The sequence below is a fragment of the Podarcis erhardii genome (assembly GCF_964252035.2).
Source record: "Podarcis erhardii genome assembly, chromosome: 6".
Taxonomy (NCBI): domain Eukaryota; kingdom Metazoa; phylum Chordata; class Lepidosauria; order Squamata; family Lacertidae; genus Podarcis; species Podarcis erhardii.
Window position 1 is genome coordinate 34,012,833 of NC_138510.1, and position 19,378 is coordinate 34,032,210.

Genomic DNA, 19,378 nt, shown 5'->3' on the forward strand with positions numbered 1-19,378 from the left:
AGGTGTGCCTAAGCAAACTCTAATTTCCTTTTAACTCTATCATACATTGGGTTCACTTGTGCTGAAAGTATAACAAGTACACTGAAAAGCTAATTAGTACAAGCTGTAAAGCTAATGCTAAATAGGTTTGGGTGTGATACATTTTGTATCTCCTACACAATCTATGCACTATTCTTTGGGATTCCAACAGCATTCAAAAGCAAACCTAAAATAAAGTTTGCCTTTAGCAAATTAGCACTCAAGAATACCAGGGATAATTATTTAGTTCTCAGAACACTTGAATAATCTCCAAGTCAAAATACAATTGAGAATGAAAAAATATCACTTAGCATTATAATGACTGTGCTTAACAAATATCCATACAGGTACTTAACTGGGAAAATATGCAAGAGGGATGTTGGCTAACAATGATAATTTACTGTGTATTCTTCCGAGTATAAATGCCTGGCTCTGCATTACAGAATTATGTAAAATCTAATTTATGTGATTAGTTAAGGGACTGAAATTTAGGTTCAAGTTCAAGTTCCACAGTAAGGTAGGAATAAATATGTTTAGGAAAAACCTTTTATTACACTGCAGCTGCAGGAGGTGTGTGTGAAAAGAGTACGGTAATCAGATAACTGATAAGATTTAGTTTTGCCAAACCTGATTAAGAAACTAGTAGAGCAACTATCATATTCAAGTACAACTTCTATGAATTAGCAAGTCAGGTGAAGATACAAAAGGGAACAGCAGATGCTTTAAATCCTATTTTCTTAGGCAAAGCTTCTTACAATGAGTTAGAATATAAGAATAAGCACACACATTACTTTTAGTCTCTTATACATATGAAGCAACTCTTTGCTGCCAATATGCCTATTTGCATAATTGGCCCATATCTCAAAACAACCTTAATTCATTTCTTTAAATATCTTGCACTTCTGCTTTTTCTTCCATGATCGCTTGTGTTCCCAAACAAAATTATTCAAGTAGCCTACCTCATGACAAGAGAGGTCATATCAGAATACAAAAGAACTTGAAGGTAGCCCAGCTTGACATCAAAGTGGAGTTAAAGATCTCCAAATTCCACACACTACTTCTTTTTTCTAACATTATGTCAATATACCAAGAACAATGGAGTGATTCATAATCAGCAGTGGCTAGACTCTGCTAGAAAGAGCTGGGGCGGGGTAGGGGGGAGGAGAGCTGTGTGTTTAAAGACAAAGTACAGCTAATAGATAGCATAATTTAGAACATGCTGAACCTTTAATGCCGGTGTTCAGTTTAGGCTGCTGCATGTTGTCAATTAAAGTCCAAACCTTTTGAACAGTTGATATTTTAAACAGAAAGGAACTGAAAACAATGTAGACAAAAAGGAACTGAAATTAATCTAGAGCTTCTTAAACTTTGTGAAATCAGTATCACCCATAAAACTTACTAGACCATCCTTCTCACTAATTTCACTGGTTACAACCAAACTACTACAAACCTAAACCTTTCCCCAATGTATCAGCCTACCCATAGTTATGAACTGTGTGATGTTGACTGCTATTCTTCCACAGTAGCAGCTTTACCACCACTTGAAGTAACTGGGCCAACAACACTCACAATTCCACGTGCTTCCTTTCAGTGATCCGAGTAGGAATGCCAAATCACTAGGAGGAACATAAACATTGTGACTGCGTGTAATCTTATTACTAATAAGGCATCAAACACTAGTTATGTCTCATTCACCAGGTCCAGTGCCCAAGCCTACAGAAGGTAGTTCCTGTAAACTTGCATAGCCACACATTAGTCGTGTAAGAACATAATATGGGTGGCATAAGTTAGACAGAAGATATGAAGCTTTTAAAAAGTGAATTCATCAGAGGCATTGCTAAATTATTATTATAACCCACTTTTTGACAAGAGTCCCCAAAGAAGAGCCCAACTAAAGAAGGCAAGCTATCTGAAACTTGCCTTGAATTAACTTAGAGCTGATTTAATGTCTTCTGGGGGGGAAAGATCCGACTATATTTTTCTAATATCTGAGAGGCTCAGAAAGATTACTTCCAGAAAGATTCCATCTGCAATTGCATCAGAACCTGGAGGGGAGGGAGGGAAACAAAATCCCTTTCCTTTTCTATAACTTGTTACTCACCTCTGCCGCTGCTTAAAAAGACGAGAGGGGTGTGTGCTGGGAATCACAGAATGGTGGGGAGGGTAGAACAGATAGGCATGTAGAGCTAGGAATTTTAATCTGAGCCAGTGAAAAATTTCATCAGGGCTCTTCTATCATGACAAGGTCATATTAAAGTACCTATGGTGAGCTTTTAGGAGTTCCCACAGCTGCACTCAGAAACTTCACCAGCATCCCTGCTCACAACTATAACAGGAGCAGGCATGTGATAGCATTTTTGCCACCCCTCCTTCCTCTCATGATTTTCTCCCCCAGAATAGTTGTGTCTTATATTGCCAGTGGGAGAAAGGGGCAAGGAAGACTGCTTATAATTCTGCTTTTAAGCTATTTTAAGCTAGGTCAAGAAACCTAAACCATGTGTATAAGATATGTTAATGCTGGTTATTCCACCTGACAATCTTAATCATTTTCTTCTTGATGTCCAAAGTGTCAGCTAAACTAACTATGGGATATGAGCTACCTCACACTCACAACTTCCTTTCCCATAGCTTTAAAATTGGTAAAGGTAAAGGGACCCCTGACCATTAGGTCCAGTCGTGACCGATTCCGGGGTTGCAGTGCTCATCTCGCTTTATTGGCCAAGGGAGCCGGCGTACAGCTTCCGGGTCATGTGGCCAGCATGACTAAGCCACTTCTGGCGAACCAGAGCAGCACACGGAAACGCCGTTTACCTTCCCACCGGAGTGGTACCTATTTATCTACTTGCACTTTGATGTGCTTTCAAACTGCTAGGTTGGCAGGAGCAGAGACCATGCAACAGGAGCTCACCCCGTTGCAGGGATTCGAACCGCCAACCTTCTGATCGGCAAGTCCTAGGCTCTGTGGTTTAACCCACGGCGCCACCCACGTCCCACAGCTTTAAAATACATCATCCTAAAAAAGCATAGACTTCCACCTTTTCCTCATTGTCTTTCCAATGCAATAACTCTCTAACTCTATAGCTGATTTCCTTCATTCTAGTGCCCATCTATCCAGTTGGAAGGGCGGAGTGCAAGTAATAAATTATTATTAGTAGTAGTAGTAGTAGTAGTAGTAGTAGTAGTAGTATTATTAGCATCTCTACTAAAATTTAACATGGAAGGAGGTAGATTTAGTAACAAAGTCTTTCTATTCTGTTTTTTTCTCTGCACTAACCTAAACAATCTACATGCTTGCATACTGTGTCAAGATTAATTATGTGCTAGATCCTTATAGCCTCTGGGTTGTGAATATATAACCCTTCCCCTCTAATTCTATGGGGTTGTTTTCATCTCTTTGTACTCTCTTTCAGTTCAGAGCTTTAGCTTAAATTTAGGGAGTGCTGTTACTTATATTCCCCAAATGAAACACTGGTTCTTCTCTGGGATCCAGGCAGGATAATTGAAGTTAAAATAGCTTATGTACAGGGGTCACCAACACATCACTTACAGGCACCAGTGTGCCAGCCAACACCTCCTATGGTACTCACAAAAGGTCTCAGGAAATATCCCATAAAAATTCACAATGCACCAGACTCCTGCTCAGTTTCCCTTTGCACTGGCTTGATGTCAACTACATTGAACAAGCCCCTTTTAAACATGCTCGCATTTCATTGGACACCATGATCGATACCACCCATTCTGAACAGAGGAAAGCTAAAAAGGGCATCTCTCTGTGAGTGTAATGGTAGCTGATGGTAGTCTCTTCTCCACTGATGCGGGACTGCTATGGGGAGCCTGCCTGCACCATCTTGTGGTGCTTTCTCTCTCTCTTTTTCTTTTAGATGGGACAGTCATTATGTGCTATCACTCTGGTAAGCAGCCTTTTCAAAATTCTACAGCACTTTATCAAAATTCCAAGTATGCTCACTGGCCCCCAAAAGTTGGCAACCCTCTTATTGTTCATCACATGGTACTACAAGGTATTCCACACTATGTAGATTGTGTAAGAGTTTCAGAACTCTATCCTATCCGCAAACATTTCAAGTCAATACAGAAAAAGTACTTTTAGCATTGCTTCTTACTTTTAAATAAAATGATAGTAAAGTGCTAGATAGCCCTATGCAAATATTTCATCAAATCTCAGACTGCCTCAATCATAGGAAAACCCTTATGACAAGAAACATCGCATGATCTGAACTGACTTGTTCCTATACTTGGCCTCAGCTAGAACAAAGGTCAGCTACAAGCATTTTGATTACAAATGCAAACAACACTGTCAAAATATTTGGTAGTTTCCACAAAACAAGTACTTATTTTAAAAACATTTTGTGGCAGAAGTTCAGGGGTGAATGTGGATGTTTAGGCAGCTCAGATGGCACCATTCATTCAAAAAAGGAGGCTTTCAGCAGGCTTGTGGGGGAATTCCAAAGAGGGCTGAGCATGCTCAGTGGCCACAAAATGATGGCCGGCTGATGGAGGGAAGAAAAAACAGGAAATAAAGGAAGAAGGAGAATGGAATGGAGTACTGCATTCTGAAAGAGGTCGTGGCTGATTGGAACCCTCAACAGGATCACTCCACAGTGCAGCACTATGTGGCAGGTCCCACGTGTAATCTATCATTCTGCTTTACTGTTATAAGCACAAGCCTGATTATGACAGGGATAATGTCTTTGATTCTAATGTATGACGGCAAGCTCATGTCCTGTAAGAGAGACTGTAAAACATTTTTTTGGAGGGGGGAACTGGCACTAGGCTGAGATATAAACATGATGAAAAACACTGCAGTGGTTTCCCATAAAAGGAAGACAAGCAAAGCCCTTTGCCTACAATGTACTGAGTGCTGATTTATTGCCATGTAGTAGGTTCTCAAGTCCTGGAAATAAAGGGATTAGAGTAGAAGATCCCACATAGCAATTAAATACAGAAGAATCCAGCTGTAATTCAGAGATCTTTCTTGATCAGCTACTATACAATAAATCATTAAAGGTAATCTCCTTCATCGTTGTTGAATAAAGTACTGGGTCCAAAAGTTCATATGGCCTGCTACAAAGCCAGCTAATCTTCCATATCTAAAAGATAGCCTCAGACCATAGTTCTTGCTCAGTTCATCTATAAAGCTGGTAAGAAAGAAGAAGCAAAAGATGGTAACCCAGAGAACATATTCTCATTCATCTCCAATAAAACCCCCTACTTGGGCACATGCGCAAGTTTGATCATACTTAAAGACGGCAACTTTTAGAAACAGCCAGTTTCTTTTAAATGTGAGTGGCTAAAGAGGAACAGAATGTGCATGTACTAAAAACAGTAATCTGTTTATAGAAAGGACTAGCAATTTCCTGGGCTTGAGGTAAAAAAATAGATTCTACAGAGGGCCAACACATTACTGCACCCCCACCCCAAGTTATACACATATATAGCAAATTATAGTAAAAATTGACCACTTTATGGGGGGACAGGGACTAAAGACCATGATTATAGAGCATTGGTATACTGTGAGGAGATTCATCTAAAAACAAATCTATTAAAACAAAAGAACCAAGAACAAAGTAAAGAAAAAGGAGTAAATTTTACAGTATTACTTCAGAAATAATGAGAATACAAAGCAGGTGCTTCCTATAAGTCAAATACCAGAACACACCATGTTGTTTTAGTAAGAGGGATATGCTTTCCTCTAGTTCCAGAATTGCTTTCTGAAAAATAGCCATCACTTAAACACAGGCAGAATATAAGGTTCTAATTTATAGCCATGTAAACTACTGAAGTAACTAAGAATGCCATCCTATGCAGTCTTATGAGGAAGAATGTCACAGTGAATACAGTGGAACTTTGCGGACCAAAAAGCATGCACAGAATTGGGTGTAATTTACAGTAGTCCAGATAAATAGGAGTCAGCATCAAATCCGAACATCACTACTGCAAACAACTTCAAGCTAAACACATTTCTGCACAGTGTGTGAAGTGCGTGGCAGCAAGGAAAGCAGATGATTTGTGGACTAACCTTTTTTTTACAGGTTAGTCATTGGATTATGTTATGAATTTGGTGCTCTGCAAGCCAAGTGGGCTGAAATCCCTGCCAATCCATTTGTGATGCTGTAGTCTTTACTAAAAGTAGTTGCATCACCACACTGTATTCTTGGGGCCTGAAAGACAATGAGAGGCGTCTTGGTAGAATGTCCACATGGCAGTCTGAATTCAGTAATCAGTACAAGATTGTCGGATTCATGATGGCACTTTGTAGCTATTCTAAACCATATACGTGGACTGGTATATAATAATAATATGGTAATAATTTATTTTTTTGTACCTAGCCCATCTGACTGGGTTGCCCCAGCAACTCTGGGTGGCTTCCAAAATGATATAAAGAAACAGAACAACAGCAACAACACAACAGAACATCACACATTAAAAGCGTCCTGATACAGGGCTTCCTTCAGATGTCTATGGAAGGTCATATAATTATTTATCTCTTTAACATCTTTGAGCATTCCACAGGGTGGGCATGACTACTGAGAAGGTACTGAAACTTCCTCTGGTACAGGCTGCAATTCCTACACATTAGTTCTGGAACAGCAGGCTGGATGTGTGGGCAGGTATGTATGTAAATTATTTGACTCTCATGAGTTAGGGATGAAATGTGCCTAATACTAATTAATGTCTATTGTATTAAAATCCTGAAAAGCAGCCAAACTCCCATCAACTTCCTAATGATTAACTGATTCATACTTAATAGAGAGACAGCTGCTGTTGATAGTTATTTCCATTCTCAATGGGACAGCTCATACCACACCTGCATTTTCTCTTTTACAATTGTACTTTGGGGGGGGGGGTGTCTTTCAAGAAGAGCTGTGCTATTCTATAAAACTTCACACACTTCCACTTCACTGCAGTGCTAATGAAAAGGAGTGAACTTTCATACCATTCAATTGATAGACTTGTTTCATTGCATACTTTATTTTACGAGTATATGCTCAACATACGGCATATACCTGGTCTGTGTCACTGAGCCTTTGGAGGATAAATAAGATGGAGTTGGTATCTTCCACCTTTGACCTCCAGGTTAACTAGTACAACATCAACATACATTTGAGCTCAGGGGAAATATCACAATGGTCTAGAAGCATTCCCTTTCCAGGCTTCCCATCAGGTTGGATACCACTTTTAAGGGTTTGTGCCTGGTGTTGGACACTAGGGAGAAAGTGGGACTGTTGAGGTGTGGCCTACCCCTACCCTGCTGCCCAGTAGTCTACACCAGGCATCCCCAACCTGTGGCCCTCCAGATGTTTTGGCCTACAACTCCCATGATCCCTAGCTAACAGGACCAATGGTCTGGGATGATGGTTATTGTAGTCTAAAACATCTGGAGGGCCAAAGGATGGGGATGCCTGGTCCACACAAAAGAGAGGAATGACTATATTCAAAGCAAGGCAACATTCAACTCTGAAATACAGTAATTTAGAAAGCATAGGTTTCATTCACAGGAAGTTTCTAAAGATATTATGGTCTCATGATTTCTACTTTTCAAAAAAATATATGAAAAGAAACATTTCATCAGTAGGCTTAGCCTAATTTCATTATTCCCCTTAAAATTAAAATAAATGGATAAATGATTTCCCTCTCATTTGCAGTTAATTTTCCCCAAGACATACAAAGCTACTTGGGACAGACTTAAGTAGCCTTGTTTATAGGAGACAAACCACTCCACCATAGACTTGCAGCTACTGAACACTTTGAAATGCTTTGCTCAGTACTGGCCATCATCTAAGAACATAGACTGGGCTACAGAGGCTATTAGTCTGACACAGTACATCAGGTTAAATGTCTGAGGTAGAGAAGGCTCACCCAACTTCCACAAATTATGTTTGGAAACATTAACTGGACCATCTTTTTTCTGTTTCCCATCCATCATTTGGACTTCAATTCCCATCCAACTGTAATGAGCCGGATAGGAAAGGGTTCAGCAATAGCAATTCTAAGTTTAAGTTATAATTTATCCACAGGCAGCAATGAAGACCAACACAACCTTACCTTATATGACATACTTTTAGACTTGTGTGCAATTTTTACAATAACATTCTGCCCCGAAATGATAGGTGCCTTTAAACAGAACTAGCCAGGTACCACTTAGCTTTATTTTTGGCTTTAAAGTTCAGCAATTTTAAGTTCAGCATCAGGATGATTGCAAAATAGCATGGAAGACTTACTTCCTACACCTATGAGTGAGCATAAGCTTGAACAAAATATGGGAACGTACTCAGGTACAAACATATGAAATAATAGTGTAAAAAAAAAAAAGGTCCCGTATATCAGAATTCTAATTTACTGTGCTCCTCATATCCTGGTTGATCACGTGTCCTAAATTACACTTAAATACATAAATGGCTTTCAGTTTTGGACTGCTATAGATCAGCAACTTCAATGAATTTTCTGTCATTTTTGTCCTCACTTCTTACGAGTCTGATATCCTGCCAACTGTGTTTACTGTGGGGAAAACAGGCCTACAATTCACTTCTGAGCACAGGGTTCTTTATTAGAAAGCCAGTAATTCAAAGGTATGTCCGCAACATTTTTCATAATTAAATGTTTTTATTTTATCATAATCTAAAAGTTGCCTTTTCTCCCACACTGCAATGGACATAAGCCAGGATGAAAGCTTTCCAAGTACTATACAGCCTCTCTTCTAGGAAATAAAATAACAAGAAAAATGCCCTTCTGGCAATGCTCTTTGGATTCCCAAAAAAGGAATTGTGCATCACAACTGTTCTATTTACAAAAATAGTTAAAAGCACAACATGTTACTGTTCACTATTTGTTGCTCTCCCATATTAGTCTGCTAGAGGCTCACCTAACATTACTACCAAGCAAACTCCATTGCTTCAAAGTAACTTGTAGCAGTGTCTGACTGGGGCATACCTCACCATATTAGGTAGTCCGATCCCAGGAAAAACAAAAGGCTATTGCAGGCACACATAAAAGACTTTGCTCTTGGAGAACACCATGACAGTAAAGCAGAGAAATGAATGGAAGATTTTATGGAAGGTCTGTAGGAGTAGCAGTGTGATGTGGGGGGACGGGGGACTTTCCGCTGAACTGTTAAGTGTACGATGAGAACAGAAGGTGTAGCACTTTTGTAACAAAGCAAGTGTTAAATATACAAGAGATCAGCACAAGCCTGCAACTCACCTTTAAAGCTGAAATATTAGCATAGATAATTCACTGAATTCTCAAAAAGAAGTAGAAAAACACCAACAAGTTTAAGATCCTGAATTTGAACCAATCAGGTGATCAGCAACTCACGACACGGGACAGGTGAATTCCAACTACATAATTTCCAAACACATCCAGTTTCGGTTTGTATTCCTAGCATGCTCTTTACTGCAAGTACAGGAAACATGTAACCCTCCACACTTCTTGCCTCCAACTCCCATCAGTCCATGTTAGCATGGCTAATGGTCAGGAATGCTGGGAGATGGAGTCCAACAACATTTTGAGGATGAACGGTTCCCCATCCCTGCTTTAGCAGATGGATGCTCTACAAATTTTATGTCACCTGTTGCAACCACAGAATTATAAACTGGATTGGATCGAGCATTGCACAAGCAGAAGGTCACATGTGCAACTTTTCCACATTTTTGAAATGAGCCATTACAGATTTACATTTTTAGTGTGTTTACCTTTAATAGATTAAGTTAGATTTACTTTTCATAACAGCCTCAACGTAGCATTTTTTACACACACACAAACCACCCTCAAATCAAGCCAGCTTCTGAGCATGTGCTAGTACTTAGCTTTCTGTCCATCTGGCAGGCTTCTAACAGTACATATAATTCTATGTGAGGTTCACACAAGATCAACATCTGGCCAAATTATTACAGTTCGAGGAAAAAATTCAAAATGAGTCCCAACCAAATAAATAAATAAATAAATGATTTCAGCAAGACTACCCAACTGTTGTTTATTTATCTCACTTCTAACATCAAATATATTTGACAAGCTTATTTGAAGGAAGAAATGCTGCACTATTATTTGTTTTAAGAGAAGCAATTTTCAGTCCAAATTTATTAAGAATCCCAATTCCTCTTACTGGAAGTTCTTACATAAAGTTATTAGTTTCTCACTTCATACTTTGAAAGCTGCAGAACATGCTCCCTCTAGTGGCAATTCTGCTAAGTGATTTGGTCATTCAGTGATGTCCTAAATCATTAAATCTTATCAAAATCATTTTTGGCAGAGCCAGCAGTATTTATGAAAACATGACATCAGATAACTTTCCAAAAGTGCCCCTGCATTTCTTCTTAATACATTTGCACTGCTTTGATACTATTCCCTGCAGCATCTTCCATGTCCTTTGCCCTGACAGCCTCATTGTGCCCATCCTTCCATTTAATGCGGTTGGCTGCAGCAGCCTATGAGATTTTTGTCAATGATGTCATGATGGTCTGATGAAACACCGTCATGGATGTTCATGAACAAAACCATGTGTGACTATAGCCAAATGGATTAATGGCAGTCTGGGCAGATGAAGCCAAGAACCATAATGTCAGGCACTGATCGTTGTCCTCTTCAGATCACCACACGAACGCTTCTTGTTCTTTTATAACTTTTTATTGATTATTAACAAAACAATCTTATAAACGGTTCTTAAATATTATTCCTCAGAGTCACTTCTTTCAGATACCTTCTGAGCTCTGCTTCTCCGTGACCAGCCACTCTCAAAATGGCGAAGGCGCCCTTCCCTTTGTTTTCCCCGCTCTTTTTTCTAACCTCCTGGCTATAGCTGGCTTGTATCTCCCCTCCTCCGAATCTGAGCTAGAACTTAACCCTTGCCTTTCCTGGGAACAGCCGGTCACTCCCTGTTGTTCCTCTTGCTCTCTTCTATTAGATTCACTGCTCTCCTTCCCCCCTTGGGGAATGCTTTCTCCCTCTGATAAACTGGAAACTTCTAACTCTTCCCTGACACATAAGCATGACTAAGTGATCTTGCGACACAAAAGAGCACAGATAATTTTTATCAATTCCAACTTTGAAACTGTCCTCTCACTAAACACAACAGGTACAAGTAAAGTGAGAGTAATGTGAAGTACTACACATAAATTGATATAAATACCTTGACTACGGTAAAGGTACCCCTGACCGTTAGGTCCAGTCATGGACGACTCTGGGGTTGTGGCACTCATCTCGCTTTACTGGCCGAGGGAGCCTGCATTTGTCTCTTCCGCAGACAGTTTCTGGGTCATGTGGCCATCATGACTAAGCTGCTTCTGGCGAACCAGAGCAGTGCACGAAAATGCCGTTTACCTTCCTGCCAGAGCGGTAACTATTTATCTACTTGCACTTTGACATGCTTTCGAACTGCTAGGTTGGCAGGACCAGGGACCGAGCAATGGGAGCTCACCCCATTGCAGGGATTCGAACCACTGACTTTCTGATCAGCAAGCCCTAGGACCTGTGTCCCTGTGCATTTTTCTGGAGATTGATTATATAACAAAAAAAATTTCATGATCTGAGACAGCAACTCTGCTGAATTATTCTCTCTCTCTCTCTCAAGGAGCAAAAATACATCTTTGCAGTCCTTTCCAATGTTATCATCTTCCATTTTAGCCAAATATTTAACATCAACTATCAATTCATACTTTTCCTTCAACTGCAACATTTGCTTAAACCTGTTACCTAGGTGAGCAATTGTTTCATCTACCATAACATTAAACAATGCTGTGCAAAATTTAGCTGTAGGATCAAGAATGAGGTCATCTGTTCTTTTGCCTAGGGAAAGTTTGCATTTCTTTCTCACATGTTGCTCAGGGAATGTTATCTCCACTACTGATGTGGATGGGCCTGGCTTAAGTGGAGAATGGCCCTCTGCCAGTGATTTTGTAGAAAAGAACATGCTTGCCTATAATGCTGCTGAAAGAAAGCATAATGAGACTGACAGACTATAAAAGAGGCAGGCAGAATTTGTACAATAATTTGGGGACCCCTCAATTCTATCAAAGGGGGAAAAATTACAGCCATCTTGTGATTTCCCCTTATTAGTAACTAGGGGAGGCACAAAGCTTCACATTTTCCAAACTGGAATTTGGATTATGACACAACCAGTCTGTCTCCAAAGCATTTCAGATCAAGTCTTGCATATTTCTGAAGCACTGAATTGTGGTTCAAACCTAACTTGGTGGTCAATGTGCACCTCGAATTTTAGCACAAACCTAAGTACGTTTTCTCTTGCTTTTGACATACTGAACACACTGAAAAATATCCTACAGTCCAATGAACAAGGAAAAGAGCTACAGAATTTTATTACTTTAAAGTAATGATAATGCAACCAGAAGAGAATACCAGGCCTATTGCTAGATTCAGGTACAAACTCCAGAAAAACATTTCAAAGCGCACTTTCACATACATATTCTCAAAATGCAAATGAACTGAGAACTATCCTGTGGCCAAAGATTCACAAGAACAAACAAATACACATATATGCTTTTGATTGTTCACTTACCCTGTCCTCTTTCACTTCTTCAGTACCATCCATCTCATCATCCTAGGAAATCAAAAAGGGGGAAAGAAATCATACCATGAACATTTCAAATGAAGCACTGGTTTTCTATATATTTGTAGTAAGAAAGGTTTAGGTAGCAAGACACGGTACTTTAAGATATCTATCTATACAAAATATCTTAACAGAACGTAGAAGACTATACAGTTTGGAAGCTTCTAATAATTAATCCTTGAAACCATGCACCACCAGATAAATTACTGCTTCAGTCAAACAGAACAGGAAAACAGTGAGTTTCATCATCATGGGATGCAATCATGTTCCCTAAAAGTAACTTGCTTTTTAGAAAAGAAAGAAATAAAGTATTTGAAAAATATTACAAGCAGGGTCAATTCAGATATTGACAGTGCCTTCACACCACAGTAAACTATGGTTAGGGCATGAGTTACAGCAAAACTTGAGGTTCATGAGCAGCCTCATGCAACTGGAGGGCATTTGTTGAAGGTCACTTTCATTTTTAAAGAATGTATGCCATTTTGTGTGCCTTATGTACTGAACTGATCTGAGCATTAAAATATTTAGCAGAACAAGAGCTGGGAGTTTGAGGGCCAGGACAGTGATTGCTGACTCATTTACATATTAAATAGCATTGAAACAGTATTCTCATTTTCACAGCTGGATCTTGCATTTCCAGTTTAGATTTTGCCTCCCTAGCAATTGGTATGTGCAACTTGGTTAATTTTTCATCCTCCTTCAATTCCACCAGGAATGTCATTACTTACATCCTTTGTAAAGAAAGAGATCCCTGTGCCTCTTCGTCTCTCTTTCGGCCTCCTCCTCTCTCTAACCGACTGCTTGTTTGAAGTTCTGTCATCCAAATCCTGATCTTCGTATTCTGTCCAAAGAAATATAGTTTTAGCTATAAATAGCCAGGTAAATTGATTTACCAATACCATGGAAACATTATCAAATCAAGGCAAATTAATCCCAACATAAAGATTTCCATTCTAAACACCTAACAATTTATATTTATTTTTTTAATTTCAAAGACCAAGCAGTGGATCCTCCCTAAAGCAGATGTATTTTAATATGATGCGAAGCCATTAGCTCAAAGAAACATTCAACTGAGATTAATGTGATTGTTCAGGAGGGGCTCAAATTCCTAGAGATGTTATTTCATTGTTGTTGTTTTTTAAAAAATGTTTTTATTAAAAGATTTTCCATAAGTAACAAGAGTACATTCAGTGTCTCTATTTTCAAATCATATTTTCATACCCATCAATTACAGTCAATTTGAGACATTTATGTTGTAGGCAATGAGGGGTAAGAGAAGTGGGGGAGGGAGAGGGAAGAAAAAAAAGAAGGGGGGTGAGAGAGACTGTAAACTTTCCTTCTCAGAGTTTATGAGTGATGCTTTTTTTGTCAGCATCATGTGGATAGGCGTCTTATTTTTGCTGGTGGAGTGAGAGATTGGAGGGCCCAGGGCATGGTTGGTTGCAGTTGATACTGGCTTTGTTAACCCAAACAAAGAAGATTCAGCATTCCAAATACTATATTTTGTAATATATTGTACTATATATTAAGGGTGGAGAAGCTTTTCTTGGATATTCTTGGATTTTCTTGGTCAAGTATGAAGTATAGTATTACACAGTACAAAAACAAACTCAAAAGATTTGTACAATATTGTAATTACAATAGTAAATACCATTTTTCTCCATGTCAGCAGCAGATGTACTTTGGAAGTCTGATGGGTTCACAGAATCAGAAGATACAGATCTACTTGTCCTGGGAAGGTGAGAACTTGAATAAAGATAAGGAGCTAATGAAGGAGAGATGGGGCTTGTGGGTTTGTCTTGCTGCGCCGAGCCCCTCAATCGTTGACCAACAGACTGAAAGACAAATGAGCAGAATTAATGACTTAATAAGAAGATAATTAACAGCTAGCAAAGTACAAGTTTTCTCCTCAATCTTTAATCATACTCTATTAATGGAGTTAGACTACCTATAGAAAGGTTCATTCCATTCTGATTTAGGGTGGCTATAAAGAACAAGAATAATCATTTGAGTTAAGAGACAAAGCTTATTTTACTTATAATAATGATAGTGTGAAAAAGAGGATTATAAATCTATCTTTGTTCATAATGATTTCAGAGAAGGAAAAATGTAGATAATCTAGTGTCTAGGGGTGAAGACACTCCCCCCACTGCAACACAACTTTGTATAGTCACCCTGTCACCTTGTGGTCAAAATCTGTATGTATCCCAATCTTGCGAATGATTCCATGTGTGTTTACATGTGTATTAGCAAATTCAGCAAACCTAGTTTGAGTCATGCCCAACAAGAACCATACCTACAATCTAAATGCAAGAGAAACCATTTAAAAGCCTACAGATATGAGCACATCTCCAAAGCTATCATAAAAATTGCCTTGTGGTTTAAGGGAAAAAGAAAAAAATGACTGTATGGTCAGAGAACCTGCATTAGGTAGTATCATCTCACAGTTGTAGACAAAGATGAAAATTGTTTGTCAGTTAATAATATTACAACCCTTGAAAGTCTGTATGGAAACTATTTAAAATGCCATTTATTAAGTTCTGACATCTAGACATGCCCTCCAAGTGTTAATAAAACAACAACACTGCTAATACAGCTTTCTGCATCAATAGGAGTATAGCATCTAGATCAAGGGAAGTAATAGTGCCACTGTATTCTGCTCTGGTCAGACCTCACCTGGAGTACTGTGTCCAGGTCTGGGCACCACAGTTCAAGAAGGACACTGACAAACTGGAACGTGTCCAGAGGAGGGCAACCAAAATGGTCAAAGGCCTGGAAACGATGCCTTATGAAGAACGGCTAAGGGAGCTGGGCATGTTTAGCCTGGAGAGGAGGAGGTTAAGGGGGGATATGATAGCCATGTTCAAATATATAAAAGGATGTCACATAGAGGAGGGAGAAAGGTTGTTTTCTGCTGCTCCAGAGAAGCGGACACGGAGCAATGGTTCCAAACTACAAGAAAAAAGATTCCACCTAAACATTAGGAAGAACTTCCTGACAGTAAGAGCTGTTCGACAGTGGAATTTGCTGCCAAGGAGTGTGGTGGAGTCTCCTTCTTTGGAGGTCTTTAAGCAGAGGCTTGACAACCATATGTCAGGAGTGCTCTGATGGTGTTTCCTGCTTGGCAGGGGGTTGGACTCGATGGCCCTTGTGGTCTCTTCCAACTCTATGATTCTATGATTCTATGATTAGTTACAGTTCAAGTATTTGGAAAGAACAAATATTCATTTTGAACACTCAGCATGATTTTCTCATCACACTTTGTATTCCTTTACACTTATAGGTTTTCCTTACTGTTGGGCATAATAAATGAATGGTGAAGTGGAAAGCAAAGCAACATCTGACAGCTACAGTGCTTACGTTCAAAAAGTGGATCCAATCTCTCCTAAAACCTTTAAAGCAGAATAATTAAAAACCTGATGCTCATATCAAGCCATAAAAACATTTTGAAAAAAGGTAGCTGGACACCAAATCATAGAGTTGGAAGAAGAAGAAGAAGAGTTTGGATTTGATATCCCGCCTTTCACTCCCTTTAAGGAGTCTCAAAGCGGCTAACATTCTCCTTTCCCTTCCTCCCCCACAACAAACACTCTGTGAGGTGAGTGGGGCTGAGAGACTTCAGAGAAGTGTGACTGGCCCAAGGTCACCCAGCAGCTGCATGTGGAGGAGCGGAGACGCGAACCCGGTTCACCAGATTACGAGACTACTGCTCTTAACCACTACACCACACTGGAAGGGACTCACGGGGGATCAAACCTGTAACTTTGGCATTAACTTTGGCAAAACAATAGTTTTACTGACCTCTTCATCCAAGTTTCTGTTCCATCGTGAGCGGGTCTCCCCAGGTTCCCTTGCTGCAGTCTGTGCCTGCCTCTCACGGTCTTCCTCAGTTGCTTCAGTTCTTTCCAATTTTTCACTTGGCTGTTCGTGCCGCTCTGTCCGAGATCGGCTAAAGGTTTTCTCTGCCTCCTGAAGATCTGTAAGTGTTACACCCTGGGAAATGGGAGAAAGTCAAGTCTATTATACCTATCCAGTGGAACCTTGAGTTGCAGACGTAATCCATCCCAGAGGCATATCCACAACTCAAAGCATTCGCATCTAGAAGTGCCACATCTGCTCACACACACAGCGCGATTTAGCGCTTCTGCGCATACGCAAGCGGTGAAACCTGGAAGTAACCGTTCCGGGTTGCTGCAGGTCACAACTTGAAAAGTAACCTGAAGCGGACACATTACGAGGTATGACTGTATCTGTTAACATTACACCTCTTACACTGAATCCACACCTCAACACAAATTACATTACGTTTTCCACAAAGCCCAAGCTCAGCCAATTTCTAATTATAGGTCAGACCCAGTGGCATGAAAGTTAGCAATCACCACTTTAATATATCAATCAGCTTAAAAGAAGGTAAAGATAAAGGTAAAGGTAAAGGGACCCCTGACCATTAGGTCCAGTCGTGACCGACTCTGGGGTTGCGGCGCTAATCTCGCTTTATTGGCCGAGGGAGCCGGCGTACAGCTTCCGGGTCATGTGGCTAGCATGACTAAGCCGCTTCTGGCAAACCAGAGCAGCGCATGGAAACGCCTTCCCGCCGGAGCAGTACCTATTTATCTACTTGCACTTTGATGTGCTTTCGAACTGCTAGGTTGGCAGGAGCAGGGACCGAGCAACAGGAGCTCACCCCATCACGGGGATTCGAACCGCCGACTTTCTGATCGGCAAGTCCTAGGCTCTGTGGTTTAACCCACAGTGCCACCCGCGTCCCTAAAAGAAGGAAGAAATGCTAAATACAGAATCACAAACATCAGTGGTTCATAATGTCATTGCATAGCAGGTACAGAGATGTTTCTAAGAGAGAACATTACAATGCAACATTGCTACCCATGGACAACACTTTCCTTGAGCCTTCTTCCATAAGAAAAAAAATCATAATCTCCTTTTACAGGAGCTTTTACAGACCAATTTTTTTATCTCTCAAATGTATAATATGGAAGTAATTCCCTTCTTTGGAGATTCACAGGTGTGTGATCTTGGATGTCTTCCAGAAATAATGCAACTTCATTCAAAAGGAGAACTCAGCAATGAAGTGTGAGTGGGGAAGTGTTAGGCATCTTCACAGGATGCATTAAATAATTCTATTTATATAATTATTTTTTAAATAGCCCGACATCAAACAGGCCATAAAAAGTTATTGTTCCGCACCTGTGTAGATCTACGAGTCTGGCGAGCTTGCCTGGATCGTGCCTTTCTTAGAGATTCTGCTTCTTCATCCCGGACAGGAGTCAGATATGACCTAAAAGAAATGGACAGAATGGAGATATATATATAAAGATATATATAGATATATATATAGGCAAATTAAGGTTTTATGCCTTTTCTTATAAGTCCTTTTGTTCTGTTCACGTAATAAAAATATTTGATTACCAACATTTATCCAAGTTCCTCACATGGATAGAAGAAACCTAGTAACAATACCACCTTATAACTAAGTTATTTCAAGATGACTGATTTATATCAGCTGTTTTATTTGGGCATAGCCGCCCACAATTATGCAACTCTGTCTTACACTGAGATAACCAAAACGGAATTAAAATTTAGAATTCATATCTAGGGTTAGAAGGGATCCTGCTGTGTTCTAAAATTTCAAAAAGAAATAATCCCCGTGGGAGTCTAATGCTACAAGCAGTGGCACAGAACACTTTTGAACAAGTTCAAAAGCATGGGTCCCAGTACTGACAGGACTCCACGTAAGCTCTTATATGGCACATAATCAATTATTTTAGTTTATAATTGAGTTGTACAAGAGAACTAGATCAAATGTGCATTTGGATTGAAAATTTATTTGAATTAGAAATGCACAGAAAGGTCTCATCAATAAAACATTAAGTATGCTGTGGAAATCAAGCCAAAGCCATTGTTTTCAAAATTAGCACCTCCATGATATTCTGGTCATACTCTTGTGTAACTCAGATAGCAGAGACACAAAAAAGTAATGAAGTGCTTGATTCTTTACATCTGCGCCCTGCTTGCATGGGTCTCTCCCCCCCTCCAAAAATAAATCTGAAAAAAGCAAAGTGTACCTTCTTTCTATCCCTAAGAATAGCTCCTCTTTACACATCAAAAACAAGCGGTACTGAAGTACTATGATGGGAAAGTCACCAGAGTCCGTCTGGTTATGACATCTGAACCAGGGGCTATGACTTGTTTCTCTACAAACCAGAAGCAGTAGCCATGGTTTGCTCTCAACTTATTGCTTGGAAAAAAATAAACCACAACCTCAGGTTCAGATATCACAATAAATGAGACTGTAGCTTCTTTCTCTGAGGTGTGGCAGCTGTAGAAATGGGAGATGAATGGAGTGAAAACCTTTCAGCGGAATGCACAAGCGATCTACCCCTTTCACATTAAAGCATGATTTGTTTGTTTTTAATATGGTTTAGTGTAATGTGCAAACCAGGTCTGTGTAACAGCGTAGGGTGCAGAATTTAAGGCATGAAGGCAGTTGTTAATGCTCACTAAAGGCAATATACATGCAAGTCTTTGCCAACCTGGTGCCCATGAGATGTTTTGCACTACAAGACTCATCAGTCTCAGCCAGCATGGACAATGGCCAGGGAGTATTGGAGCTGTAGTCCAAAACATCTGGAAGACACCAGGATTTGGCAAAGGCTGATATACATGCAACCATTCCAGGTGGTCATCACAAAAAAAAAACACCTCAAACTAAAACTGAGTGCACAGGTTTCCTTACTTCCTCCTCCCTCTCAATCTCTTTTC

At 39.8% G+C, this 19,378-nt stretch overlaps 1 protein-coding gene across 6 annotated transcripts in view; it reads right to left on the reverse strand.

The window, feature by feature from the left end:
* Nucleotides 1-19,378, reverse strand: part of PPP1R12B (protein phosphatase 1 regulatory subunit 12B) — a 109,909-nt gene that overhangs the window by 39,637 nt on the left and 50,894 nt on the right. For all 6 annotated transcript variants that reach the window (XM_081866993.1, XM_081866992.1, XM_081866996.1 and 3 more), the window contains 5 exons: nt 17,804-17,894; nt 16,400-16,591; nt 14,250-14,433; nt 13,327-13,439; nt 12,548-12,589 (listed from right to left, as the gene is read on the reverse strand). In XM_081866993.1, coding sequence (XP_081723119.1) covers nt 12,548-12,589; nt 13,327-13,439; nt 14,250-14,433; nt 16,400-16,591; nt 17,804-17,894 — 622 coding nt within the window. The remainder of the gene's footprint in view (nt 1-12,547; nt 12,590-13,326; nt 13,440-14,249; nt 14,434-16,399; nt 16,592-17,803; nt 17,895-19,378) is intronic.